The following is a 26885-nucleotide window of genomic DNA, read 5'->3' as shown; positions in this document are numbered from 1 at the left end:
TGTGGCTAGTTTAAGTATAGTCTGAATTACCTTGAAGACAGTTACACCTGGGTAAAAATTTAATTATTGGCAGGATTATAGGTATCTTCGATCACTCTTCCACGATCTCCATTCATTCTTAACAATAACAAAACATGGCCTGTCATTCAGAAAGAGCATGGGTTTGGAATTCCAAGCATGCTTTTCATCAGCTGTGTAACTTCCAGGAAGTCACCTGTCCTTTCTAAGCCTGTTTCCTCATCTATAAAACAGAGATAATATCACCTACTTGTGTCGCAATGTGAGGATTTAATGAAATATAGAAGTAAGTTTCTTAATGGACCTTTGCCCTTGTTTAATCCCCTTTCCAGGCTTCCCCTTCAGATGCGATCACTTAACAGAGGGCCAGCTGGACAGTGTAAGAGCACTTCCACAACTATACTGATTGATGGTTGTAAGGTGGCTCTCTTAACTAATAAAACTCAAACATGAAAGGGGGAAAAAAAAGAGGCAGATAGTGACTGGAGGATCATGGTGAGCAGAAGATGGGATCTAGAGCTGGCCTCTTTCATTGCTTGCCTCTGAACATAAACCTCAACGTGAGACAAGTGAAATTCAATTGAAGGAGAACATGCTTATATCCTCGGTGCTTTGCTGTATTTAGGGACACACAGGAAGGAATAGCAAGGTCAGGTCTAAGAGAATATCAATGAAAACCGATCATTTCTGCTGTCCCAGGAGATAGGCACTGAGTATCCAATTATGTTACTTGGATGGAATAATATAATTCCATCCAGCAAATACCTCCTGCAAAGGCATTTCTGGTACATTTTGCTGCAATGAACACCAAGCATGTGAGTAAATCTCTAGCAGTGGTGAAATTACCTCTGTGGGCACCATATAGACATCTCTTACTTTAATTTCATTAATTTAATCAACAGATCATCTGAAATTATAAGAGAGTCTCTTGATTCCTTTTATCTCCATTTCCTACTAGGGCTTTAGGGTTCAGATATTCGTTCTGTGACCTTGGGGGCAAGTTACTTTACCTCACTGAGTTTTCTTATTTAATCCTTACTTCAATCCTATTAACTCTGTTCTACTTCCAGAAGAATGAGGTGTAGGGGGTGCCTTACCCAAGGTCACCTAGCTAATGAGTGGCAGATTTGAACCCAAGCATGCTTCCTCTGTGTTCTCATCCTTCCAACTCGGGGGACTTGACCAATAACACGATGTTGGGTGGCCAAGATCTCTCAGATGTTCTTCTGGGTTGTTCCATGGCCAACCATCTGAGAATATAGTTCACCAGAGGAAAGATTCAATGGGTAACTCTGTAATTCTTGTGTAAAGAAGTGCCTCTCAAAAACAGATAGTCATAAGTGAAGCAGGCTCCATGAACTTTATATGCACCCATGATTTTTGGATATAAGTCAGTATATCTATCCCTCTTCTTCTTTCCTTTTTCACAGAATACATATCCTTCAGTTACCATCATTTCTGCTTTTATAATCATATAATCTACTGTTTTCTAACTGTCTACTACTCAGAGAAGATATAAGGACCTCAGGGGTGTACATAACACATTTTCAGCTAAAAAGTGGGCTCTTCTGGACTAGAGAAGAGTGGGAAGAAAGTAGGAAGAAGAAACTAGAACCAACCAGAATAGTTAAGACTGGGGAAATGTTGTGGAAGTTAGGGTCCTCTCTCCACCCTCCGGTTAGTTGGCCAGCCAGCAATTCCTGGAGCCTAGAGCTTTAGAGCTGGTAGACATTCCAGAGGTAACTTAACCCAGTATGTTAATTTTACAGATTGGGAAAATGAAGTGGAGAGAGGGAAAGTAACTGCATTAAGTCACACAGCAAACTATTGGCAGAGCTGGAACCATACTCAGACCTCTCATTTCCTAGTCCAGTTATTATTTTCCCCCACCAAAATAGACTGATTATTTTAAAGTTGCTAATATATATTGTCATTAAAAACAACAATAGATAATATCTGCATAAAACCTAACAGTTTACAGTGTATCTTAACATACGTATTTTATTTGTGTTACCATTTACAGGGCATTAGAAATTATTCCATGATGTTCTCCAAGTTTCTTGGTATTTGCTCATAAATCCCTGTCCCATGGGACTTCTGGAGGCAAATGATCTTTCCAACAGATCCACCTGCCTGTTGTTCTTTATATGTTAATCCTAATATAACTTGAGAATAAATCTCCCTCCTTTGGCAGATACTCTGAGCAAACTCATGATTTTCCATCAGTAAGTGTTTGTTGAGGGATCGCTGGGTGATGGTCAATAATTCACCCATTCATTTATTCAACATATATTAACCTAGGTGCTGTGGATAGGAGGTTGGGCTACAACAGAGGACAAAATACAAAATCCCTGCTGTATTGAAGAGCAGTAACTTACATTCCAGTGAGGGGAGATGCACAATTAACCAATACGCTGTTCTAAACATGTCAGGCGGTGTGAGTTCTACCAAGACTGGTAAAGGTGACAGAGAGTTCCATGTGCTCGAGTGTGTGTACACGCGTGCTGTGCTACCGAGGATCAAGGGCAGCCTCTCTGATGAAGTGACATTTGGGTGGAGACCTAAAGGAAGTTGAGCCTTGCACACATCTGGGGAACGAGTGCTCCAGGCAGAATTCTACAACCCTGAGGTGAGAGGTGTGTGTGTGAGGAACCAAGGCCAGTGTCACTGGATTGGAACAAAAGAGTGGAAGAGGGGGAGGAGTGGGAGATAAGGGCAGAGATGGAAGCGCAGATGGGGTAGGGCCTTGAATATCAGAGTGAGGGAGTTGATTTTATTCTCTGTGAGATGGAGAGCCGCTGGACACTTGAGCAGACCCAGCTAGCGTTGAGCATCATGATTTGCCTTGCGTTTTAGGACGTTAAGAACAGACACTGCTTGTGTGAGGGGGAGGCGGGCAGACAGGTTAGGAAGCTACTTCAGTAATCCAGATAGATATGACAGTGGAGTGGGTCACAGTAGTTGTGTCCTATCACCAGGCCCGGCAGAAGAGTCTCTGAATAAATATATTTGCTGAATGAATGAACGATATTACACAAGAAGTATGTAAAAAGTGCTAAAGGCAAATAAATGAAATTTATTCTACTTTATGGGAGAGAGAGTGGAAATGTAGACGAGGACATGAGCTGACTCTTGATTAAGAATTCACCAAAGATGGGAGACATAGGGCTTTCCGTGGCCCAAATGGTGAAGGCAAATTCCACAAAAGTCCCAACATGTGGCTGCGGTCAGGGTCCTAGAGGGTGGGGAACATGTGGGTGCATGGCCGGCAGTGAAGCTGCACAGTGGGGAGCCGGGCCTGTACAGTGAGGAGCCCCAACTCACATTTTCCCATTCCTCACGCCAAGAGCCAGGCCAGGGAGGCCGAGCAGGCTCTGCCTCCAGAGGCTTTGCACCTGGTTTCAGCAGAAGGGACTTGGAGCCTAGATCCTTTGTCAGGGCCGGTGCCTTTTCCAGGTTTTATGAAGCCCTCCCCCACGTTTCTCCCCTCTCCGCCCTGGGCAGGGCAGTGGGGGGCGGGGTGTCCCGCTGCTGCTCTTCTGTCCTAGAACTTCCAGACCGCCTTCACTCACGCATAAATGAGCTCTTTAGACCACAGGGAAAACTTGGGCTCTCTAGAGAAACGTGTATTGATTAAGAGATATGCTGACACTTTTTAAAATGTTGTGCAGGAAAAATTCTCCCTTTCTTTTAATGAGGGTGTAAGGGCTGTTAAAACTCTATCTGTCATTTGTCGCTATAAAGAGACACTCTTTTATTATTCTTTCACTGAGCTTCCTCGCACCAAATTACTAATGAGGTAATTACCAACATAATAATTACTGCATAATTACTAGGGGAGTGGGAAGGAAAACATGGAGCAAACGAAGCAGCCAGGATTTGGGTTGTTTTGTCAGAGAGCTGATAAGAATTATCTCTGTGAAAGGCAATAAACTGAACGTTTTTCAGTTCATAAAATGAGAAATATATCACCAGGGTTTTATAAAAGTAATCAGTGGGAAGCACGGCTTTTACCCTCCCCCTGGGGAGGCAGCATCTTCTCAGAGGCAGTTTGAAGGGAACGCAAGGGGCCTCTGCAATGAAACAGCCTGCCTGAAATCTCATCCATACCTTCCTTCCTGTGAAACCTTGGATAAGTGACTGAGTCCTTGGACACCTGAGCCTCACTTCATTAAAATAAAATGGGAAAAGTGTACCTCCGAGGTCTTCTGTGAGGATTAAAAACATCAACACGAAGGTCAAACAAGTGGCGCTTACTAAGTGTTACTTTCCTTGACCCCTTTCCATCACTACCAGTTCATGCTGTGCCTCGCTGCTGAAAACCCAATTAGGCAAGGCCAGAGGACTCAGCAATTATTCAATAATTCGTACCCATGTGTTTTCCCTTGAAAGTGCCAAAAGCACTTTTCGTCAGTCTGTCAGTTCACATTTTGAAAAAGTTGAGGTAAAAATAGAAACCCCCGGGGATAATCATGGGATTTGCAATCACAGAGCTGCATTGGAGGCCAAGCTGTGCGTTGAGCCTGCTCCCAGTCTGGGGACTTGGTTCCTTGGCAGCATTCCTTCCTGCAGCCTGTCGGAACCTCTGTAACATTAGCTTCCCCTAGCAGCTCGCCTCAGCCAGCCGGAGCGGCAGGAGGCAGCGGGGTATCTCTCCATGTGTGTAATACCTAGCTCAGCAGATGCTATATGAGGCAGGCAACCCAAACATGATTCCCGTTTAAGGAGTGGACATGTCTCAGATACTGAAGCTCGGTGAAGGTGAGGGCTACAGTTGTTACAAGTACATAAAGCTCTCTTGACATATGTGTAGTATTTTACCCTTTAGATTCTAGCATTGTTTTCTCTAGGCTGGTCTCCAGCATTGGTGTTCCTAAGGATCACCTAGGGTGGGAACGAGGGGCTGGTTAAAATGCAGACTCGGGACCCACCATCGTAATCTGATCCGGGTCCCAGGAAGCTGCATTTTAAGCCAACACTCCAAGCAGTTCTGTTGTAGGAGCATGGCCTGTGCACAGTGAGAGAAACATGGAGGCATTTACTTGATCTGCATAACTTTGGGATGTAAACAGAATAAATGTTATTCCAGGGATGTATGTAATTTGCCCAAGGTAGTCCACTTGCCAGTGAGTGGTGGGAGCTGGGCTTCCCTCTCCTCACCAAGCCCTGCTGAAAAGCTATTTCTACCATTAAGCCTTTGTCAGAACAAGTATTCTTGAAATAACTTCTTTCTGCTGATACCCAAAGTGTGCTTCTTTTTTGTTACCTACAGCCTTTCAGCTGATACAAGGCTAGAATTAAGTGCCTTGCCTTGCCTCTGCATGAAGCACGTCTCTTTCTTCTGGTGTTTTAGCATCTGGAGCCTTACTGACCATGGGGAAATGGACCCGGCCCCACCCCAGGGCTAGCCATTCTTAGAGATAGTAAACATGCCTTTCACAGGCAAACCAACCAATCCAATGCTCATACCCCATACATCCTTTACTGGGATCTCACACTTGGGCCTCTCTCCTCCTGCCCTAATCATCGCTGGGCCAGGCACCAGACAACTATAGACAGAGCCCACTGAAATGATTCAAACTAGCCAGTCTTAAACCTGCTTAGCCTGCTTACCTGGCCTCACCCATTTCTTCCTGGGAAAAACCAAAAGGCTTTTGCCTCCAGTTTCCCTCACGCCTTCTGACCAGTCCTGGTGCTTTCTTGTGTGGCCCTACGTGGCTGCTCTGGTGTGGCCTGCGCTCTCTCTTTGAGAGTAATTATCTTTTCAGTGGCAGTCGTCACCTGAGCTGTTGGCTTACCACACCTGATAACAATCAAGCCTATATTTTAAAGCAGCCTCCCATATTAAACCAGAAGCAAACTGAAGACACACTCTCTCTCTGAACAGCTATTAGATTAACTCAGTGTCTTGTTCACTGTGAGTGTTCAAAAAATATTTGTTGAATTAATTTTAAAAGTTAGTCAAGAAGCTTAAAAGGAAGTCTTCTATGAGTGATTTTGTTCTCTTTAGGGGTTAGAATTTCAAGTCAATTTTTAAGCTGCTCCAAAACTTACGTTGTTTTTCTCAAGCAAAAGTGTAAAAATAAATGGTGGAATATATGGAATGGTTGGGTTATCACGGGCTCCCTTCAATCATGCAAAGAAAGTATTTATTGACACTAAGTTGAAAAAGATAGAGTTCTGCCTTCCTAGTTTGCCAGGAAAACAGACAATATACACTCATAAACAAACATTTAAAAGGACAGAAATATTTAAAAGGACAGAAACACAGCCAATAAAATAAACTCTGCTATTTATAGTGTCTTGAATGGGCTAATTTTAAGATATTTCTATGGAATGGGATGTGAGCAAGCAAAACAAAAAGACGGAGCTGCAAGTTGCTTGGTGAGAGAGAATAGAGCACTGGACCAGGAGTCCAAAAAGATTTAGATTCAGTTCCCTACTTTGAAGCCCACCTTTGTGTGCCATTGGGTAAATCACAAACCCAGCTGTCACATCTGCAAAATGGGCGGTGGGGACAGATTACTTCTAAAACTCCTTCTGGTCACCAGACTGCCAGTGGATAAAAATTAAGACTTTGAAATGGGGGAAGGAAGGAAGGAAGGAAGGGCTGGATAAATTGCTCAGAAAAAGAACTGGTCTAAACAATGAATCGATCTAAGAAACGCTCTGATTGAAATGGCATCCTGGCCTCACCAGTAGGTTCACACGTTTTAGCCGGTGATGCCCACGGTCCCCACAAACATGACTGGTCACTTGACGATGCAGCACCTGCCATTGGGGCATAAGTGCTATGCGAGTAACAGGAACGATAAGGCCTCTGGTTGTACCAGTAAATTACGGAGAAATGAACCAGACATACATTTCTTACTCCATTAGGTCACATTCTAGGTGCAACACAGAATTTCACATCTTAATGCTCGTTTTAGAAATATGTCAGCAAAATAATCCTCCATTCTTTTCTCCCCGTTGAAAGTGATTTTTTTTCTTTATGCACAGGCTTTACCAAAGTTGCTTAAATATACAAGAAATACCCAATTAAAAAACTGGCGAAATGACTAAAAAGAACACCGCTGGCTGAGATGGCACTATAGCATTCACTCAGGAAGATCTGTTTTGGATCGTTTTGTCATGTTGGCCTTCCCTCAGTCATTCATTCTTAGCCAGGCAGATCTGGGATAAGAATGCAGGGCGAATCTCACACCAAATCCCGTGCTTTTTCCTCAAAGCTAAACACCTGACTCAGGAGAACTTTTTAGAAAGCAGAATACAGAACTGGAATGCATGATTTCAACCTTATAAAAATATGCATCGAGAAAAAGATAAACTAACACCAAAATTAAAGCATCTGCTTATGAATGGTGGAATTTGAGGTGACTAAATTTTAATTTTTTACTTTTCTTCTTAGTTGGGCTTTCTAAAAAACCCGAAATTTCCTATTAAAGGAGAGAGGGAGAAAAGAAAGAAAGCGAGGGAAGAGGGAGAGAGGCAGGGAGGAAGAGAGACTGAAATACTACTGTCCGAATTGCCTCAGATGACCTCCAGGGTGCAGCTGTGCGGGCAGTGTTGTCTGGAGGTTTCGTCTGGGTGCCCAGACGCTAGATTGGCTGTGCTCATGCCCACCCTTGCTCTCACAGCTGACTACCTCCCACTCCACTGAACACACACCAGTCTGTCACTTTTGGTTCCACTTGATTTCTATTCTCCCTTCTGGCTGGTGGCCATGGAGTCCTCTTGGCAACCTCCACAGTGGTTCCCATGGATACCTTCGACTCTCAGACAGGCGGCTGCTCAGAGCAGATGGCCGGCGGCTCTGGGCGAGGACCAGGGTGAGGGGATATCTGAGTGATCCAGCATCCTGTATCCTTCTGTTCACCCTTTCCCCAAAATACTGTGTATGTGTGTGCACAGGTGCGCGTGCGCGCGCGCACACACACACACACACACAGCAGTGCCTTACATAGTTTATGGATAAAGAGGAAGGCACAGCAGGGTTGCGACAGTGGTAACCTCCTGTGGTGCCGAGGGAGGAGTAGATTGGGTCCGGGCCAGGGGGGGCAAAGAGAACTTGACTATGAAAGAAAAAATGTTTTAACACGAAAAAGACTGGAAGTAAATACAACAAAATGTTCATTTTTAAAATCCTGAGTAGTGAGAATATGGGTGTTATACTATTATTTGTAGTGTATTTCTTAAAGTTCTAAAAAAAAAAAGAAAATAGAAAATGTTTTGAGGATTCCTTGGACAAGGTACCCTCTGATATTTAGAAGGGAATGAGAGCGGTATCAAATGGATGAAACAGAATCCTTGGCCGCAAGCTCCCTCTTCAATGTCACCGGATTTTTGCGTCACAGTTGTTAGATCCCTCATCTCCCCTGTGTCCTCTACTGCAAGCTGCAGGACGCCTGGGTTTGGGCACCATGCACTGGGGTTTTAAAGGGTCTTGGAATGTGGTTGAGTGAGAGGGGACTGGGCCAACGCCCTAGTGGTAGGTGAGTAAAACAAAGCAGGCAGGAGGCTTGCCCAGGGGCACGTAGCTGGGGGGGCAGGCAGCAGGCTCATCTTTATCCTTCAGGACTCAGCTCAAATGCCACTTCCACAGATGCCAGCTCCAGCCCCTGGTCTAGGTTAGGCCTATCAGCTCCCACGAAATGCTCTGTTAGCACCTTGTACTTTGCCTGCCTAAAATTCATCACTGCTGTATTTAATAATTCGTTATTGAAACACGTGCTTACCCCTGTGTCATGATGCTGCTCACTGCACGATAAACTGTGTCTCGTTCGTAGCTGTAACCCAAGAACTTAGTTCAGAGACAGTTCTCTGAGTGACTGTTCTCCTGGCATCTAAACTCGTGGGCATTAGGATTCCATATGCTCATTTGCGAGTATTAATAATATTTATAATTACAACTGCAAGGACCTAACAGTTTACAAAACATGTTCACATCCATGCAATCTACTGCATGTTAATAGTGCCCCATTTTCTGGAGGAGGATATTGAGGCTCAGAGACTCAAAATAACTTCACCAAGGTTACAAAAATAGTAAATGGAAAGGCTGAGGATTCGAACTGATGTTTATCTGGTGCAGTTGATCCACTGCACCATGGCTACCAGATCAGTAGCTGTACTTACTAATTTCCCCTGTTTCTCACTTTCTTCAGAACTCTTCCCACTTCTATTACATCCAGCCTAAAGACCTTTCTTAGTTAAAAGTGTTCATGCTTCTGCTACTGCGTCATCTCCTCCTGCCTCTACTTCCTTTTCCTTCATCCTCCATCTTCCTCCTCCTCATCATCACCATCATCTTTCATCATATATTTCTCCCTACTAGTAAAGTAGGAGAGGACACAATAAATCAGGATGTCCCAAACTGTGGACCTCACAGTCATCCCCAGGCCTAGCTCAGTATCTTATTTATAGGAAGTCCTCAACAAATATGAATTGAATTGAATTGAATAAATGAATGAATACGAATTGAATTAAACTGAAATTGTTCGTTCACAAAGTAATATTCTCTACCAAAATTTCTCTATCAAGATAGAGATTAAAGAAACACTTATAGGGCTGGCCTGGTGGCTCACGTGGTTGGAACGTGGTGCTCCTAATGCCAAGGTCGCCAGTTCGATTCCCATATGGGCCAGTGAACTGCGCCCTCTACAGCTAAGATTGTGAACAATGGCTCTCCCTGGAACTGGGCGGCCGTGAGCAGCAGGAAGTTGGCGTGAGCTGCCATGAGCGGCCAGTGGCCAGCAGCCATCATGAGTGGCCGGCAGCCGGTGAGAGCAGCCGTGAGCTGCTGTGAGTGGCCGACAGATACATCGCGACCAACTGCCTCAGCCAGGGTGAGCGCAAGGCTCATAATACCAGCATGGGCCAGGGAGCTGTGTCCTACACAATTAGACTGAGAAAGGAAACAATCGCTTGAAACTTGGGTTCAAGTGGGGGGCAGGGAGGAGGAAGAAGAAGAGGGGAAAAAGAAAAAAAAAAAAGCACTTATGAAGTATCACCTTCTCCCAAATGTAGTTTGGATTAGGACTGTTATGAGGTGCTAAAAGGCTCCTCAAAGAATGGTATTGTTGGATTAGGTTTTTAGCAGCTTGAATAAACAAGCCTCTCTCCAGCTCACAGCCAGTGTTTGGCAGACTCTGGAGAGATGCTGGATCAGGGATTCTTTGAGGAGTCATAACAATCTTCTCGTGGTAGTGGTAGAGCTCTCTTCTGTGCTTCTCTTGGGCCCTGAATCTTAGGCAAGTAGATTACGTCCCCAGGCACCTTTTAATACCACTTACTGTCTTTTTTTTTTTTTTTTTTTTAAGCCTTTTTCCAGCTCCCAGGGAAACTCTACACAAAAGAACCATAGCAGCCAGAGCCTAATACTATTTTACAATGACGACTTCTGTACCTTGTATCCTCGGTTGCTATGAGAGATGGGTTGGTTACTCATTATATATGAAGACAAAGAAGCTCTCGCACATACATCAGTGCCCTGTTGCTTTCAGTTGTAAGGAAACAAGAGAGTGACTATGTCACTTGGAGAGAATAAATGATGTACTTAATAAGGTGTGGTCAAACCAAGTAGTCTCAGGCACTCTGTGCAGGAGGCTACTTGCTACTTAAATACAGAGTCTGAAACTTGATAGCCCAGTATTCTGTCCTCAATAATATAGACCAGAGATCGGAAAACTATGATGCATGAGCCAAATCGGGCCCTCTACCTGCTTTTGTTCAGCCATGAGCTAAGAATGGATTTTGTAGATAAATATTTGCAATCAATACGATGAAAGGGAATGCTAATTTTGAATCCTATTTCAGCAAATGTTATTCCTCTAAAAAATCCATTCTTCTCATTAGTAGACCCATATTACAAAAGATTTGCATTTAATTATTATTATATTTTTAATTTCATCAGTAAAACTTGTGGGAAATTTGTTCTCTCTTATTATACAAGGGCCAGCAAAGCCGAAAATACCGAGTATTTATTATCTATCCCTTTATAGAAGGTTTTTTGATTACTGGTCTAGACCTTTCCAGACTCGACTCCTGCCACGTCACGCCTCACACTCAGAACACTTGTCATCTCTGAATCTCTGTGGTTCCCCCGAGAGCATATCTAGCTCTCTGTGCTCCAGTTGTCCCTTCTGCCTGGAATGTGCCACACCTCCCTGCCCGCCTGAGTGTTCTGCCTACTGAACTCAGGCTGCTCCTTCAAGGTCCCGCTCAGCTGCTACCCTCCTTTCTGAAGTCTTCCCTGATCCTCCAAGGCAAACTAAAAAATACTCAGAAAATCTTTCATCTGAGCATTTCATGGTTCTCTTCCCTGAAATGCAGAATGTGTGCACACGGAAGGGCAAATTACCTCTATATCAGCCAAGTGTTACTCTGACCCACTGGGGATAATGATGACGAGGACCGTTGCCTTAATTGAGTGCTTACTATGGGCTAGGCACTGTGCTAAGTGCTGTATATACATCATTCCTTCATTTATTCAATTAATATTATTGAGCCTCTCTTAAATACCATGCACTAAGCTTGGTGCCGTGGGGTGCAACAGTAAATAAGACAGGCAAGAGAGTCACAGACTTAATGGAATGTTAAGTTTTTCAACAACCTTGCAAGGTAGGAATGATTGGTTCTACTTCACCAATGAGGAAACAAAATCAGAGAAGAGAGATTAACTTGCCCGAAGTCATATAGTTAATAGGTGGCGAGCAGGATTTGAATGGAAAGCCCCAAACAAAGCTAGACATCTAAGAGAAGCTGGAATGACTAGAAACTATTGTCCTCTTAAATGGCCTTCTTTGTTCTTATCTCATTGTTAAAGACCTCTAGAAGGGAATGTAGAGTTCCTGATCTTTTGCCTTCCCAATGGAACTAAGTCCATGCTTTTAACCCACTGCACAGGTTTACCTCCTTCAGGAATGGTCCCTGATTTAGATTGAGTCAGAATCCCCCTCCTTTTCTCTACATTCCCTCAATACCTTGTGCCTCTATCATCGTACTTACTAACATTACTATAATTTTCTTAATACGTTTCTCTCACTGGACCAGGAGCTCTTTTAGGACAGGTACTATGTGTAATTCATTTCTGTATCCCCAGGTCCTACCATAGTGCCTGTGACAGATGTGATAGATGTTTACTGAATTTCTAAATGAAAGTCTTTCATTGGTAAGCTATTCTATTCCATTTTCTCAATGAGGTGACGTATCCTATTCCATTCTCTCAATGATAATAATAAAAATAGTCAGCACTTATTGTGATAGGAATACTCTGGGTAAAAAAGCATTGTCTCCTTCCATCTATATCATGACTCTGTGAAGTCACTGTGTAATTATCTCAAAGTCACACATATTTTAAGTTACAAAGAGATGATTCAAACCGTTTTAATGGCCACTAAATCCTTCATAGAACCCCACATACTCCCCAGGATTCATACAACCATCCCTTCCATGAATCTTCCAACAATTAACCAGCCCTTGCTGTGGCCCTGGAGAACTCTGGCCCTTGATTTCAACCCTCACCAGGCTCTGCCTGGTACTTAAGATACTTGCATCCATGTTACCTCCTTCACAAGACAGCAAACTCCCGTGAGCAGGAGTCTGTGCTCTGCATTTTGAATCCTCAGAGCCCAGAGCCCCCGCCTTTGTATGCGCTTAAGAGGCCGCAATGAACTTGGAATAAAAATAGTATTAAGCCCCATGCATTATTATTATGATATGATGATCAGATAAATCCAACCTAATTCCCTGCTTTTATAGTATAAGCCTCTTCCACAATGATTACAAGCGCTGAAGGACAGGACGGATTTAGAACGAAGATGGGAAGGGGACAGGAGGGAAAACCGAGCAAAACCCAGCGGTAGTTATGTGTGGGGCTTGGCAAGGCCCAGTTCAGGCTGTGATTTCGCTAAATCACCTGCTGGGGCCCCCATGATTTTAATGTGCAACCAGAACTGAGGACCCCCCAGGAAAAAGCAGCAGGCCTGTGCAAGGAGCAGGAGCAAAAATGATGGAAGCACCACAGAGGTCAGATCCTGGAAAGCCTTGAGGTGGAGGTGCCTGAGCTTCGCCCTGGAGAGGAAAGGGAGCCATGGGGAGGTCAGGACAAGGAATAGTGAGACCACCCACCCCTCTCCCACTGAAGAAACAAGTTGGTGAAGAGAAGGGCCCAGGCTTAGGAGAGTTGGAACCACAAAGACCGCATGAAGGAGGCAGATGCACAGCAGCTCTCCCAGGAATGGCAGGTCGAACAGTGGGGACATGGTGGGTCTGCGTGAGCTGTACAAGGAAGACACAGCTGGAGGCGGGAATGAAGAGAACCAGGTTCCTCAGCCAGCTCAGCCACTGACTGGTTGTGTGACCTCAGTCCACACTGATCGTGTGACTCTATTCTTCATCTTTAAAGAGAGACATGTTTACTTTAAAAGGTCATTATGAAATCTAAATAAAAAAAATCCCAAAACATGTTAAAGCAATTGGCACAGAGTAAGCACTCGGCAAATGAGGCTGAAACTCAATTATGTCCCTGTTCTCTCTAACATTCTGCTCTTTTGTCTTCTGCCATTGTCTATCTTTCGCCTATCCTTCATTTAATAGAGAACAATTCTCAGGGGCTACGAAGATTGTAAAAATGCACTCTAGGATATGCCACCATATGGGCCAACTTTTTGAAGTCCCTGCACAAAATAGGCAGTGGCCACAGGGAACAGCACGGTGGAGGAGCAGTATTTCAGGGAGGCACTTAGGGTGGATTTTGTGGCTTGGGGCCTGGGCCCAGTTTTCCCACCAGAAAAGGTTACACCGGGCTTGGTCCTCCAAAAGCTTCTTCATTCAGTTTGAAAGCAAATGTGCACTGAGAATGGACTCTGCTAGCCGAGGTGTGACAGAAAGGAGTGCTCTTATGTTATACGTACATGAGCTAGCTGCTGAAGGCAGTGCACAAGACCAGGGAGCGGAAGTGGGCAGTTGGACAAGGGTGGGGCCGACGCTGTCACTCTCGGGCGGAGATGACACACAGACATCAAAGGTCCAACTTCGATGGCTTCTTGTTCCACCCATCCCTGATGCTGCTGCCTGCTGGGCTCTGGCTTTCTCTTCTTCTTCTCACCCTCTTTATTCCTCACCCACCCTGAGATCTATGGGTTTGATTCTCACGGATAGCTCAGTGTGCAGGTCTTTCTGTTCTGCCCTTTCTCCTGAGCATCAAACCTCTATCTCTATTTACTTAGTTTGTAATTCATTTTTTATTTTTTGTTGAGGTATAACATACATAGAATAAAGTTCATAAATCCTCATTGTTTGTATGTATAGACCCACATAACCACCACGCAGATCAAGATATAGAACATTTCCAACATCTCAAAAGGTTCCTTCATGCTCCTTCTCAGCCAATTACCCACCCATCCCCAGAGATCACCACTGTTCTGGTTTCCATCACCATCAATTACTTTTGCCTGTTTTTTGAAATTCACATAAATGAAATCATTCAGTAAGCGTGCTTGTATCCAGTTTCTTTCACTCATCATCATGAGATCTATCCACATTAATCATACTGCAGTAATTTTTTTATTGCTATATAACAGTGGTTCTCAGTCTGGAGCAATTTTGCTCCCCCCTAGGGGGTGGCTTTTGGCAATGTCCGGAAACATTTTTGATTGTCACACCTCGGGGTGGGTGCGGTGGGGAATGCTACTGGTACACAGTGGATAGAAGCCAGGGATCCTGCCAAACATCTCATAATGCCCACGACAGCTCCTCACAACAAAGAATTATCTGGTCCAAAATGTCAACAGTGTCGAGATTGAGCAACCCTGTAAATTAGTTTCCTATAGCTGCTGTAACAAACTCATTTCTACTGCAAGCTGAATGGCTTAAAACAACACAAATGTATCATCTTATAATTCTGTACTTAAGTCTGACATGGGTCTGTCTTCCTGGCTAAAATCAAGGTTTCAGCAGAAGCAAGGGGTTCCTTCTGGAGGCTCTAGGGGAGAATCTATTTCCTTGCCTTTTCCAGCTTCTTAGAGGCTGCCTGCATTCCTTGGCTCATGTCCCCATTTTGTCTTCAAAGCCAACAATAGCTAGCCAAGTGTTTATCACACTGCATCGCTGTGACATTAACCCTTTCAGTTATAAGGATCTCTGTGATTACAGTGGGGCCATGTGGATAATCCGAGATAGTCACCCCACCTCAACATTCCTGACTTAACAACATATGCAAAGTCTCCTTTGCTCAGTAATACCGTGTTTCCCCGAAAATAAGACCTAGCCAGACAATCAGCTCTAATGCATCTTTTGGAGCAAAAATTAATATAAAACCCAGTATTATATTATATTATATTATATATTATATTATAAAGCCCGGGTCTTATAGTAAAATAAGACCGGGTCTTATATTAATTTTTGCTCCAAAAGATGCATTAGAGCTGATTGTCCGGCTAGTCTTATTTTCGGGGAAACACGGTATAACGTATTCACAGGGTTCAGGAATTAGGATATGGGTTGGGGAGGGGAGCACTATTCTGCTACATGATATCCACTGCATGAATATACAATTTATCCATCCTATGGACATTTGGGCTGTTTTCACTTTTTAGCTATTATTAATGAAGCTGCTATTCACATTCTTGTACATGTCTTCTGTACTCATTTCTATTAGATATATATGTACTCAAGGGTGCAAAATTGCTGAGTCATAGAGCAAAACATACGTCTAACTTAAGTATATAAGGCTAAAGAGTTTTATAAAGTGATTTTCCCAATTTACACCCTTACCAGCAGGGTGAGTTTCTGTTTTCAATGTCTACTGAACATCTCCATGTAGACCTTCCAGAGACACCTCAAACTCAACTTGTGCAAAACAGTGCTGTCTAGCTCAGTGAATGATTATTTCTTCAGGTATCCAAAGCATGAAATCTGGGAAGCATCCTAGACCCTTTTTACTTACTTTCAATTAGCCACTGCATAATTTTATTCTGTACCATCAGTGCTTGTTTCCATTCTTGCCTTGCTGGATGGAGGCCTGCATCATCTCACCTTCCCTCCCGGACTGCATGCTCCCAGCCTCATCCCCTCCAATCCGCCCTTCCCACGGCTGTCACAGTCACCTTGTCTAAAATCTAAAACCTAATCCTGCTTCTTTCCTTTGCTTATAGGATAAAGGAGCTGGCCCCAGCCTACCTAGCCTATCAACCTCTCACCACTCTGTCTTCACTCAATGAGACCTCTAAGTCCTACCTGCACAGAACTGCTTACAATTTACTCAGACTAATCCTTTCCCCATTGAATGTTCTCCATCTTTGAAGATTCAGCCTAATAGTCCCTTCTCTACTGAACCCTTTCCCTGATAACCCTCAAATCAAGTAGACTTAACCCCTCTCTGTACCCCACCATACCCTCTGCACAAACTTTTTACTAGGGCACCTATAACTTTTTATCACACTCTCTCTACCTAATAAACATAAGCCTTTCAAGAGAAAGGACTACTATGTCATCCTAGGAATTAGCTCGATATATAGTAGACACTAATCAATGTTTACTGGAATGAAACTGAGTCAAGACAATACATGATATTATGACACGAAGGAGTACTGTATACGGAAGTCACAGGATGCTTTCTGAAGGGCTACTATGGAGATTACAGGAGAAAATGCATCTAAAGTTTCCAGCAGCCTGCTAGGCATACAGTAGGCACTCAGTTACTAATATTATTTCCAACGGTGAAAACTAGCATCTTTAATGAATATCAAGGGAATTTTTAGTTCACTGGTTGAGGCCCATCTTGCAGTTTCCTTCATTTAGTAGAGAATGAGAAGTTCACCTGTCTACGTTTATATAGCTGACATAATTTGTAAAGCCAAAGCTGCATTGTGTACAGAGATGGCTCCTTAATCCTAATGGACGTTCGTGGGATTATTTTAGTTTTGTGTCTGGGACATTGAGTGATTGTAGACTTAGAACTATTGCTGGCTTGATTCTTTAAAAAAAAGTTCATACATGTGTATGCATTAGATGCCAATTTTTCCGAGGACAGGAACCAAGAATTGATTGTGTGTATCTTATCTCCTCTCTGCGCATTTGTCTCAGTCAGCATTAGATCTCTGACAGTTAAGTGCATAAGGTCAGCCAATGATCTAGCCAAACGCTTTGCACACAGTAATATCTCAGTAATATTTTGAAATGCGCATAGGGCATTACTGAGGTATTCAATGTGGTTTCCATGGTTTCCAATGTGGTTACCATGAGTCTCTCTCATGGTTTTCTTCCCTCTCCTATGGTCTTTTTCATGGCTATTCCTTCTGCTGTCAGTACCCCAAATATTTGTATCAGGGCTCCATTCTCTGATGGCTAATTTTCCCTCCTCCCTCTCTAGGGATGATTTCACCTCCTCCCATGGCTTTAATAATATCCACAGGGTGTTTCAAATAGATATTTACAGCTCAGATTTCTCTCCTATGCTTTAGATCCATTTCGTCAATGACCCATAAACACTTCTTGTCAGATATCCCATAGACAACTCAAATTCTAGATACTAAAAAATAAGCTCAACTTTCACTCCTGACTATTTTTTTTCTCCTCTATTTCATTATGGAAGTCTAAAGTCTGTTCTGATGGTTATTAGCACCACTACCAGTTATCCAAACCAGAAACAAGAGTCATCCTGGATTATATCCTCTTCCTTGCATCTCAATTGGCCATTAAGGTCTGTTGTTTTGTAACTATGCTATGTTGTTATAAGTCTCCAGTCCCACACCCACAGTTCAAGCTTTATCATCCTCTCTGGATTACTTCAATAGCCCTCTTATTGCCCTCCCTTTCTCTAACCGCCTCCTGTCACCAGCCAGTGGGAGCTGTCTTAAGAGTCCTTTAGTGTCTCATTTCTTTAGAGGAAAATCCCAACTCCTTAGGGCTATAAGACTGTTCCTAACCTGGCCTATGCCTACCTCTCAGAGCATAGAAAGAAAAGGAATAGTAAAAATCAGAGGAAACTTTACTGGAAAAAGAAATGATTAACCAAAATGTGATCCTTTGAAAAGACTGAAAAACTAAACAAACCTCAGTAAGACTAAACATGAAAAAAAGAGAAGGCAAAAATTAATGTTAGATATGTAAAGGGGACATGACTACAGATAAGTAGAGCTTATTTTTAAATCCACAAGATAACTCTATGATCAATTTTATGTTAATAAATTTAAAAATTAGAAAAAATGTAAACTATCCAGAAAACTATCAATTACTAAAATTGGCTCAAGGAGAAATTGAAACGCTAAATAAATTAATCACTATTAAAGACAGCAAACTGGTAGTAAAAAAAAAAAAAAATCTATCCATGAGAAAGAAACCAGGTACAGAAAGCTTTATTGGAGAATCTTATCAGATATTTAAGGAGCAGCTCTTGTAGAAATTGTTCTAAACAACTGAAAAGGAGGGAAATCTACTTATCTAATTTTACAGACATAACTTTCATCTCAATATTGCACAAAACCAATATATAAAAGGAAAAGACAGTAAACTAATTTTACTTATGAATATGTATGCAAACATTTCAAATAAAAAATAGCAAACCAAATTCAGAATCATAAAATATATTTTTGTCTAAGTAAGGTTTATCCTGGGAATGCAAAGATGACTCAATGACAAAAACATCTATTAACAGATTAAAAAAGAAAAACCATATGATCATCTCAGTAGATGTAGAAAAAGCATTCAATAAAATTCTATACCCATCCAGATTTTTAGAAACATCTAGTAAACCAGGATAAAGAGAAGTTTCTTAATCTGATATGAAGCTATCTCATAAAAACATAGAGTAAACCTCATACCTAATGATAAAATTTTAGAAGCATTCCCATATCCCAAGACAAAGATGTCATTATCACCTACTATCAAAACTATACCGAAGTTCTCACCAATGCAGCAAAATACACATACACACAGATATATAAATATTGGAAAGGAAGACAATAAATTGGTGTTTGCTAAAAGCATACATTATTTTCACAGATAATCCAACAGAGTCTACAGGCAAAACTCATTAGAGAGTGTGGTAAGGTTGCTGAATACAAGATTAACATATGAAAATTAATGCATATGAGCAACAACAAATTAGAAAATGTAATCAAATATACGCCTCACAATCATTTAAAATAGCTTAGAAAAAAAGAAAAGATGATAGTGTGGCATTAAGCTCAGACTAATGGACTAGAACAGAAATCTCAGAACTATATCCAAAAATATGTGACCCTTATGCGATAGAGGAGATCTTAGTGGGGAAAAATTGAACGTTGAAAAAGGTTGTTGGAATAAATGACTTTCCATGTGGGGAGAAAAGAAAATTAGGTCCCTACCTCATTCCACACATAATGTTAAAATCCAGTTAGATTATTAAAGTCTTAAATATAGAAAAACAAAACTTAAAAGCTAGTATGTATGTGTGTGTGACTTATTGGGAGAAAATTACAAAATATAAGTGAAAGACATAAAAAAACGTAAGTAAATGGCAAGCAATACCATGTTTGTTTATGGGAAAACTCAATACCTTAAAAATAGCAAATCTCTCCAAGCAGTGTTTTCCCAAGTGAAGACTGAATGAAGTTCACCCGCACCAAAATTACCTAGACTGCTTTTAAAAATGCAGATTCTTAGGCTCCATTTTAAACCTAGTGCGTCAACATGTCTGAGGATGAGGCCCAGGAACTTGCATTTTAGAAAGCTCCCCAAATGACTCTTTTGTGACTAAAATTTGAGAACCTTTGCCTTAGGGAAGTAGGTCATAACCTGAATTGCACATGAGAATCATCTGGAACAGTTTCTTAAAATTCGGATGCCCAGGCCACACCCCAGACCAATTAAATCAGAATTTCTGGTTTACGCATCAGCATTCTAAAAGTTCTGCAATGATTCCAATGCTGAGCACCAGGGCCCTGGAGGAAGGTGTATCTGAAGTCGGGTATGTAATGTTCGCTGCCCTTCCCCATTTGAACATTCACTTCTAGTGCTAGCCTAGTAGGGATTAGACTTTATTTTGATGAAGGAAGACACAGTTTCCTTACATAAGGGTTATAAATTATTCATTTGGTATCCCCAGCAGCCTGATACATAGCGGGGTTTGGTGGTCATTTTCTGAAATAAATCAACTAAATGAAACTGAATGAAATGAATCAATATATAGGTGAATACAATTTTTCACCAAACTCTAGAAATTCCACTGGATTCAACACACCTGTGCGGCACCTAGGCACACTGTTACGCTGTGAGAAGTATAGAGAGGAACAAAATGTAGCTCTTCAAGTATGTGTGATCTGGTGGGAGAGGCAGATACAGACAAAAGTATCTTACAATCGAGCAGACAATGAGAAGTGTACAGAATATTAAAGGAAATAAAAGAAAAATTAGTTCTGAATGGCAGAACAATGGAAGGCATCATTGAAGAGGGGTCTCGAAGTGTTGCTGGGACTTACCCAGAAAGCAATTAGGGAAACAGGCAGTTGTGCAATAGGCATAGTGCCGTTCTGCACAGTATAAGCCAAATCAGATGGCCTTTTCTCTAACCTTCATGGCAGGCGGTAGGGCAGATATTAAAGGCTCCCTTTCTTTCTGATTTCCCTGTGACTCCTCTCATTTTTCAAGTATTTTGCCTCTGGTTTATTAATTCTACCTCCTGGTGCCTCAGCTGACTTCTTCCAAGAAAAGTTTTCATTAGCATTTCTATGGGGAGCACCTGCTCCCCCATCCATCCCTATGAACTGACACTAGGGCAATAGGGTTGACTGAGAGGGGAATTTTAATCCCCTCCTTACGACTCATCTATTTGCTAATTGAGAATGCTAGGTGTAAAGTCACAAATGGCTGCCCAGTGAAATCCATCCTGAATATTGCAAATGAAAACAAAGACATGTTTCTCAATTTTATATCATTTGTGTAATACGAATGTATTAAAAATTAATCAACTTCAAGATTGTGAATAATTCTAAAGATACCTTAGATACCACTTGAATGCAAAAATCCCAGGCTAGTGTGGATATGTTATGAATTAGGTGAATTGTTGAATAGGGAAGGTTTCTCAAAACTACAGCGTCAAAGGACATTTGATATTATCTACCGACTGTGTATTGTGGGGAAAACCAATTAGTATGTATATGACGCTGGATGCTGAATATACATTTTACATTATATACCAATATATAAAAAGCTGATGGATTATGTGTCCTGTCTTTATTTAAGCAAACTGCTTGCATTGGTGTCATGTGACAGATGTCCTTTGTAAAGCCCATGAGATGAGCCAGTCACCATGGTGTAAACCACTATGATTTATGTAGAATGGCAGAAGAAAAGGGTTTATAAATCAAATTATCACTGCAGTGGAGCCAAACTTGGCTTCTAAGGTAATGAAAGCCTCCTTTACAGCAGACACAGAGCATACTTAAATTCAGAATCATAGCAAGAAAAAGAATGTAAGACAATAGGGAAGGAAAATCAATGTTCCAGATAAGCCCATAATATCCAGGCATTTTTTCTTTATAGTATACTTAATTAATTAATTGTCTTATTTCTTCATATCTATTTTCACCCAAAGCGCATGTCTCTATTATTGGTTTATTTTTCTTCTGGAACAAAAAATAATGTTAAATTTCACATCAAATTTGTCATGCACTTATATTGTCCATTAAAGAAATTGATTGTCTCTTAGCAACACTCATTCTCTTAAGGTTTCAAAACCCTTCTGATTATACAGCAAAATGAAACTGCTACCCAAAATCATATGCATCATTAAATTTTACAAAAGACCCAAAATTAGAAAAAAATTATTTTTGAGGTGCTCTGAGATTTTTTTCTTTTGACAGGTTGGTGGAATTCTGATAGCCACAAAAATATAATCATTCTCACCAGCTATAAGAGCATAACCTTCCCCCATTCAATCCAATCACTTGCAGTATGTGTGTAATTCTAACTGTAAAGCATGACAGGTTTACAGTATAGTTAAGGTGTTTTTTTCAGGGGAAGAAGCTACACAGAACAAAGATATAAACCCAAGTATTTGGAGTGAGTTGTATCTGAAGGGTGGAATCATTCCCTGACTGTCTGGCCAATCATCCATAGACAAAGCAAGTCCCACCAACTTGGAAACATACACTGTGGGGCATCGCCCAAGGAGAGACGAGAATTTGGAATCTCTCTTGATTGGCTTTGGCTCTATGGAAGTGAGGAGAGGTAGTTCCTCCCTGGTGGGGTGTTAAGGTTCCATGTACCACAGGGTGGTAAAATGGGAGTAGGAAGATGAAGAGGCCAGGCCAGGAATCTGTGATGTGGGCCAACCTTAGGTTTCTCAGAGAATAAAGCAGGGCCCTGAAAATAAAAAAGCCATGGCAGAATTACAAAACTACATATTGGCTTTGTTTGTTATGCCCCTTGCCTAGTTGCTTCCTTTCTTTTCTTTCTGATCATCCCTTGGTAGCAGCAAAAAGATAATGTGAAAATTTTACCTCCTGTTGGCTGTGAACTAAGGAACAGGCTGTGTCCTTGCCTGACCCAGAGCTTTAACTGGAGTGTACTCCTAGGGGACCAGTGTGGTCATGATGACAGTAAACCAAGAGAAAAATGCCAAGTGAGAGGTGGAATTCCGGAAGATGGAGTAGGGACCAACTGATTAGCTGTCCCTTCTCATTGAGAAATGCTTTCCAGAGTTAAAACCTGGAAGGGGGGTGGATTTTTGTCTCACGAGAGAGGATGTCTACATTATTCTTTCCTCAGCATATGAGCGAATGGTTGTTCTGTTCACTGGAGAAGGACATCAGTGTGACATGAGCCTACATAGAGGGTCTTGGCAAAAGACACTAATTCTGCAGTCCTCCTGGCCACACCCACAGGCTGGCAGGAGGCAGCTGGCTATGGCATTGATGAAGGACCCCATAAACCACATTTTGAACACTTTTATCTCAATTATTCATCATGCACATCTGCTTCCCCAGAGACCTCCAAACCCAATGTTACATGTGCAGAGTCAACTGTGATCTGTTAGCTGATTGATTCAGGTTGTAACATAAGGGCAGGATTGAAAGCTAAGCATTCAGAAATACATATTGGATGCATGAAGGGTGAGAAAGCAGTTTGGAACGGCCAAAACTGCCGCAGGAGAATTCTAGAAGGATGGAAAGAGAGAGAGGTTATATCCTTGCTTGAGGCATTCTTTTACAGGGAATTTAAATGTGCTAAAGAGGGGGCTCCGGATGGTAAAAGAATGAGAAACACATCTGGAGAACATGAAGAGAAAGGAGATGTAGAACATAAAGAGAAAGGTGAGAAGTCTGGGCATATCCAGTAAATAAAAATCAGAATAGTGAGACATCATGTAGAAGGTTGGAATGGAACCAAGATGCACTCATCACCTACTATATATGCCAGGCACAATTCTTCTCTTGAATCATCTCACTGAATCTTCACAATGTCTAGCACAGTGCCTGGCCTATAGTAGGTGCTCAAACATATGTTGAGTATTTAATATTAAATTAATAAATGAGTGAGCAATTCTAAAAGAACAATCTACTATCAATCACACCTGACAGATAAGAACCTGAGGCCCAGAGAGGTTAAGAAACTTGCTTAATGTGTCACAGCCAGTAAGAAACATAAGGAGTGAGTCAGACTTCACAGTCCATGCTAGAAGGAGGAGGGTGATCTCTGAGGAACCAGCAGGGAATCTAGAAAAGGGTGTGTGTGGTGCTTGGGTATCTCCCAGGGACTGAGAGCGGAGTGAAGACTGAAAGGTCAAGTGAACTGGGCTATGGAGAAGGGCATATTAGTCACTAGGAAAGAACTCTTATTAGGAGGATGGGGCCTGAGGGAAGGCTGGAAGGCTAGTTGGTGGCAGCTGAGCCAGCAAGGGGCAGCATACAGGCTCACGCAGCTGGTGAGGTGGGTGGGGCGGGATGGAAGCACAGCCTGTGAAGAAATTGCAAAGGGTCTTCGTTGGGAGGACAGGGATCTGAGGCGGAGCGGGGATGGGAAAACGTGGCTGAAGTGGTAAAGCCAAAGACCTGGGCAGGCTGGTATGGATAGTAGTAGTAAGACAGCACGAAGAAAGAGCAGAAGGAAGTCAGCCCTCGGAGGGTGCCTGAGATGGGGCTGGGGAGAGGGTGTGGCCTGGGATGAGAAGGGGAGGCTAGAGAAATAGCCCTGCACTGCGGAGAAAGAGCCCTGGGCAGTCTTCGGGAGAGGGTAAGTGTGACCAGCTCCGTCAGATGAGCTGTGTTCTGCGTCTCACCTGTAGGAGCTGCCCGCCGCACTTGCCACCTCCTCGCGGATTTGCCTGTTGAGGGCGTCCGCCGCTGCACGCCCCTTGCCACCCTCGGGGCCCGAGGCCTGGACCTGAGCCTGGGCTGAGGGCAGCGGCGTGTGCTCGTGCCCCAGCATCTCCGGGCGACGCGCCGTCCAGGGGGGCCCCGCCTTCTTGCGTGTGTCGCGCTCGTCCGCCCCGGACGCCTTTCCCGCCGCGAGGACACCCGCTCCACCAGGGCCCGCCGCCTGCTCCGGAGCCTCAGCGGCGGCCTGCACCGGCCAGCGCTCCTGGCTCTGAGGCCGCCGCTTGGGCGCCCCGAGAATAGGCACCGGAGCCTGGGAGGATGTGGGGATCTGCACGGGTTTGGGGATCCACGGGTGGTCCCCGCGGCGCGGCAGTGGCCAGGCGCGAAAGTCCTTCTGGTACTGGGTCTCGCGCTCAAAAGGCGCGTCGGAAGGCTGGTACTCGCTGCGGGGCCGGCAGCTCGGCTCGGGCCGCTGCACCTTCCAGGCGCGGTAGTCCTGACGCATCACCGAGTCCGCTGGGCCCGCGCCGGAGGTGGAGCCGGAGCCTGGGCCGGAGGCCAGTCCACTCCGGCCGGATGCGGCCGCCGCCTCCCGTTCGCCACTAGGCCCAGGCGCCGGCCCTGTTGCCCGGGCAACTGCATCCAACTCGCCTGGGGCTGGCTGCGTCTCTATGGCGACAGCCCGAGCCGAGGGGGGCGCGTGCGCTGGCTGTGCCTGCTGCTGCTGCAGCGGTGGCGGCTGTGGCGGGGCGCCCGGGTGCTCGGTGGCCTCCGAGTACTTGGTGAAAACCAGCGGCACGGCGATGTCCGCCTTGTCCAGCTGGTTCCAGAAGCGGGCGATACAGCAGGCCCGCGTGATGCACGGCCACGCCATGATGCTAGCTGGCCAAGCTGGTCCTCCCTTTCTTTTTCTGGTTCTAAAGCAAATCTCTAATCTTTCTTCAATCCCTTAGCTCTTGACCAGCCAATCTGGTTGCCACCGTTTTTTTTTCTTTGGTGGCCCGAGCTACCTTGCCGTCCTCCCTCAGAAAGCACCCGGGAAGGTTGGGCCAGCAAAGCTATCACTGAGGTAAAGTCCGTAAAGTCTCTCGATTACCCGCTGCAAAGGTCTTGAGAACGCAGTTTGCTGCAGTCACCGGAGGGTGAGAGACAGGGCGTCCCCAAGTCCCCGAGCGAAGGCGTCTGGGAAGCGCCCCTCACTGGGGCTGCGGCGGCGCGCAGACCCCGGTAGATCCTGGCGACGCGAGGCAAGGTGGCCGCTGACTTAAGCCATGGCGCAGAAGAAGGACCGGGCAGTGTGGCCGAAGGGTTCGTGGACGAGGCTCTATTTCTCCTCCCTGCCGGCGTCGGGTCTCAGCCGGCCACTTAGCAGGACTCGGAGGCGATCACCTCCAGCTGCTGCCTCTGCCGCTGCTCCCAAAGATGCTGCAGCTGCTGCCGCCGCCCTCTCTGCTGAAGGAAGCGACCCCACCCTTTTCTGCCGCTCAGCAGAGGGAAAAAAACATGCAGGAAAGATGCTGAGAGAAAGAGCGCTGCAGAAAAAAAAATCACCTGCTGTCGTCAGCGCGCACTGCTGGGAGCTCGCCCTGTCTTTCCCCTCCTCCCTCTGCTCTGGCAGCTCCTCCCTCCTCTGCTCCTAGGCAACAGCAAAATTTGGGCCTAGGTGGGTGCAAGTCCTAGGCTCCTGAAGACTTACTGTCCTTACGCTGGTCTGGTCAGCTCCTCTTTTGTAAATAGAGCCAATCATGGAGGGGAGGGTGGGGGGGCGGCCGCCAGGGGGATTAAAAATTTTTAAATATGGAGGAAACCCCGAGTGAAATGTCTGTCCCAGGATAGATGATTTTAAAAACAGAGCTACTGTTATTGGCCAAAGTCACCAGACTGGATTTGAACCCAGTTTGGCTGGCTGCTGATCCAAGCACTCTCCAGTCTTATGCATAGGTCTTGCTTAGATATGTGGGGATAGGAGCCCCCAGACTGGTTATGCCTTTCCTTAGGGGAAGGGGTACCTTACAGCCTCTCCAAAACACCGAATTGTTTAGCCCAGGGGCCACACTGGGGGAGAGGCAGTAAAAAGAAAATTCCTGGAAAGGGCCTAAGTGGGAAGATTGGTGTGGATGGGAAACAAACGGATCATGAGTGTCCTAGGAAAAGGTAGGGCCTGACATGCAGAGGCTTTCGGGCACATTCCTGACCCCTGACTTTTGCTCTTCCTCAATCTGGGAGGCAGAATAGATTTTGGAGTCAGACCTGGTTTGGCTCTGACACTTACTCTCTGTGTCACTTGGGCAAGTTGGGTTATCCCTGGGCCTCAATCGCTCCGTTTGTAAAGCGGAGGAAATAATAGGTACCACAGAGTGGTTTTGTGAAGGTATTTAAGGACTCATAGCAGAAGCTTTGAGTTTAAAAATCAAATCCATGGGGATTCAAATCCTGGCTTTTGCATTCCTTAGCTCTATGTCCATGGGCATATCACGGCAACTTCCTGACCTTTCGTTTCATCTGTGAACAAAGGTACCAATTCTGAACTTGCAATGTTGTTCAAAGAATTAAAATGAGGTAATGCACTAA

General features: G+C 44.0%; 1 protein-coding gene across 1 annotated transcript in view; it reads right to left on the bottom strand.

The window, feature by feature from the left end:
• Window positions 1–25922, bottom strand: part of MAP6 (microtubule associated protein 6) — a 71814-nt gene extending 45892 nt beyond the window's left edge. Inside the window, exon 1 of the mRNA XM_019726450.3 lies at window positions 24275–25922. Within this exon, the coding sequence (XP_019582009.3) occupies window positions 24275–25188 (914 nt within the window). The 5' untranslated portion in view covers window positions 25189–25922. The remainder of the gene's footprint in view (window positions 1–24274) is intronic.
• Between the last annotated feature and the right edge of the window lie 963 nt (window positions 25923–26885).

The sequence above is a fragment of the Rhinolophus sinicus genome, chromosome 14 (genome assembly GCF_057876585.1).
Source record: "Rhinolophus sinicus isolate RSI-liver-muscle chromosome 14, RSI-T2T, whole genome shotgun sequence".
Classification (NCBI taxonomy): domain Eukaryota; kingdom Metazoa; phylum Chordata; class Mammalia; order Chiroptera; family Rhinolophidae; genus Rhinolophus; species Rhinolophus sinicus.
Note: the sequence above shows the minus strand (reverse complement) of the source record. Positions and strands in the feature narration are given on the sequence as shown.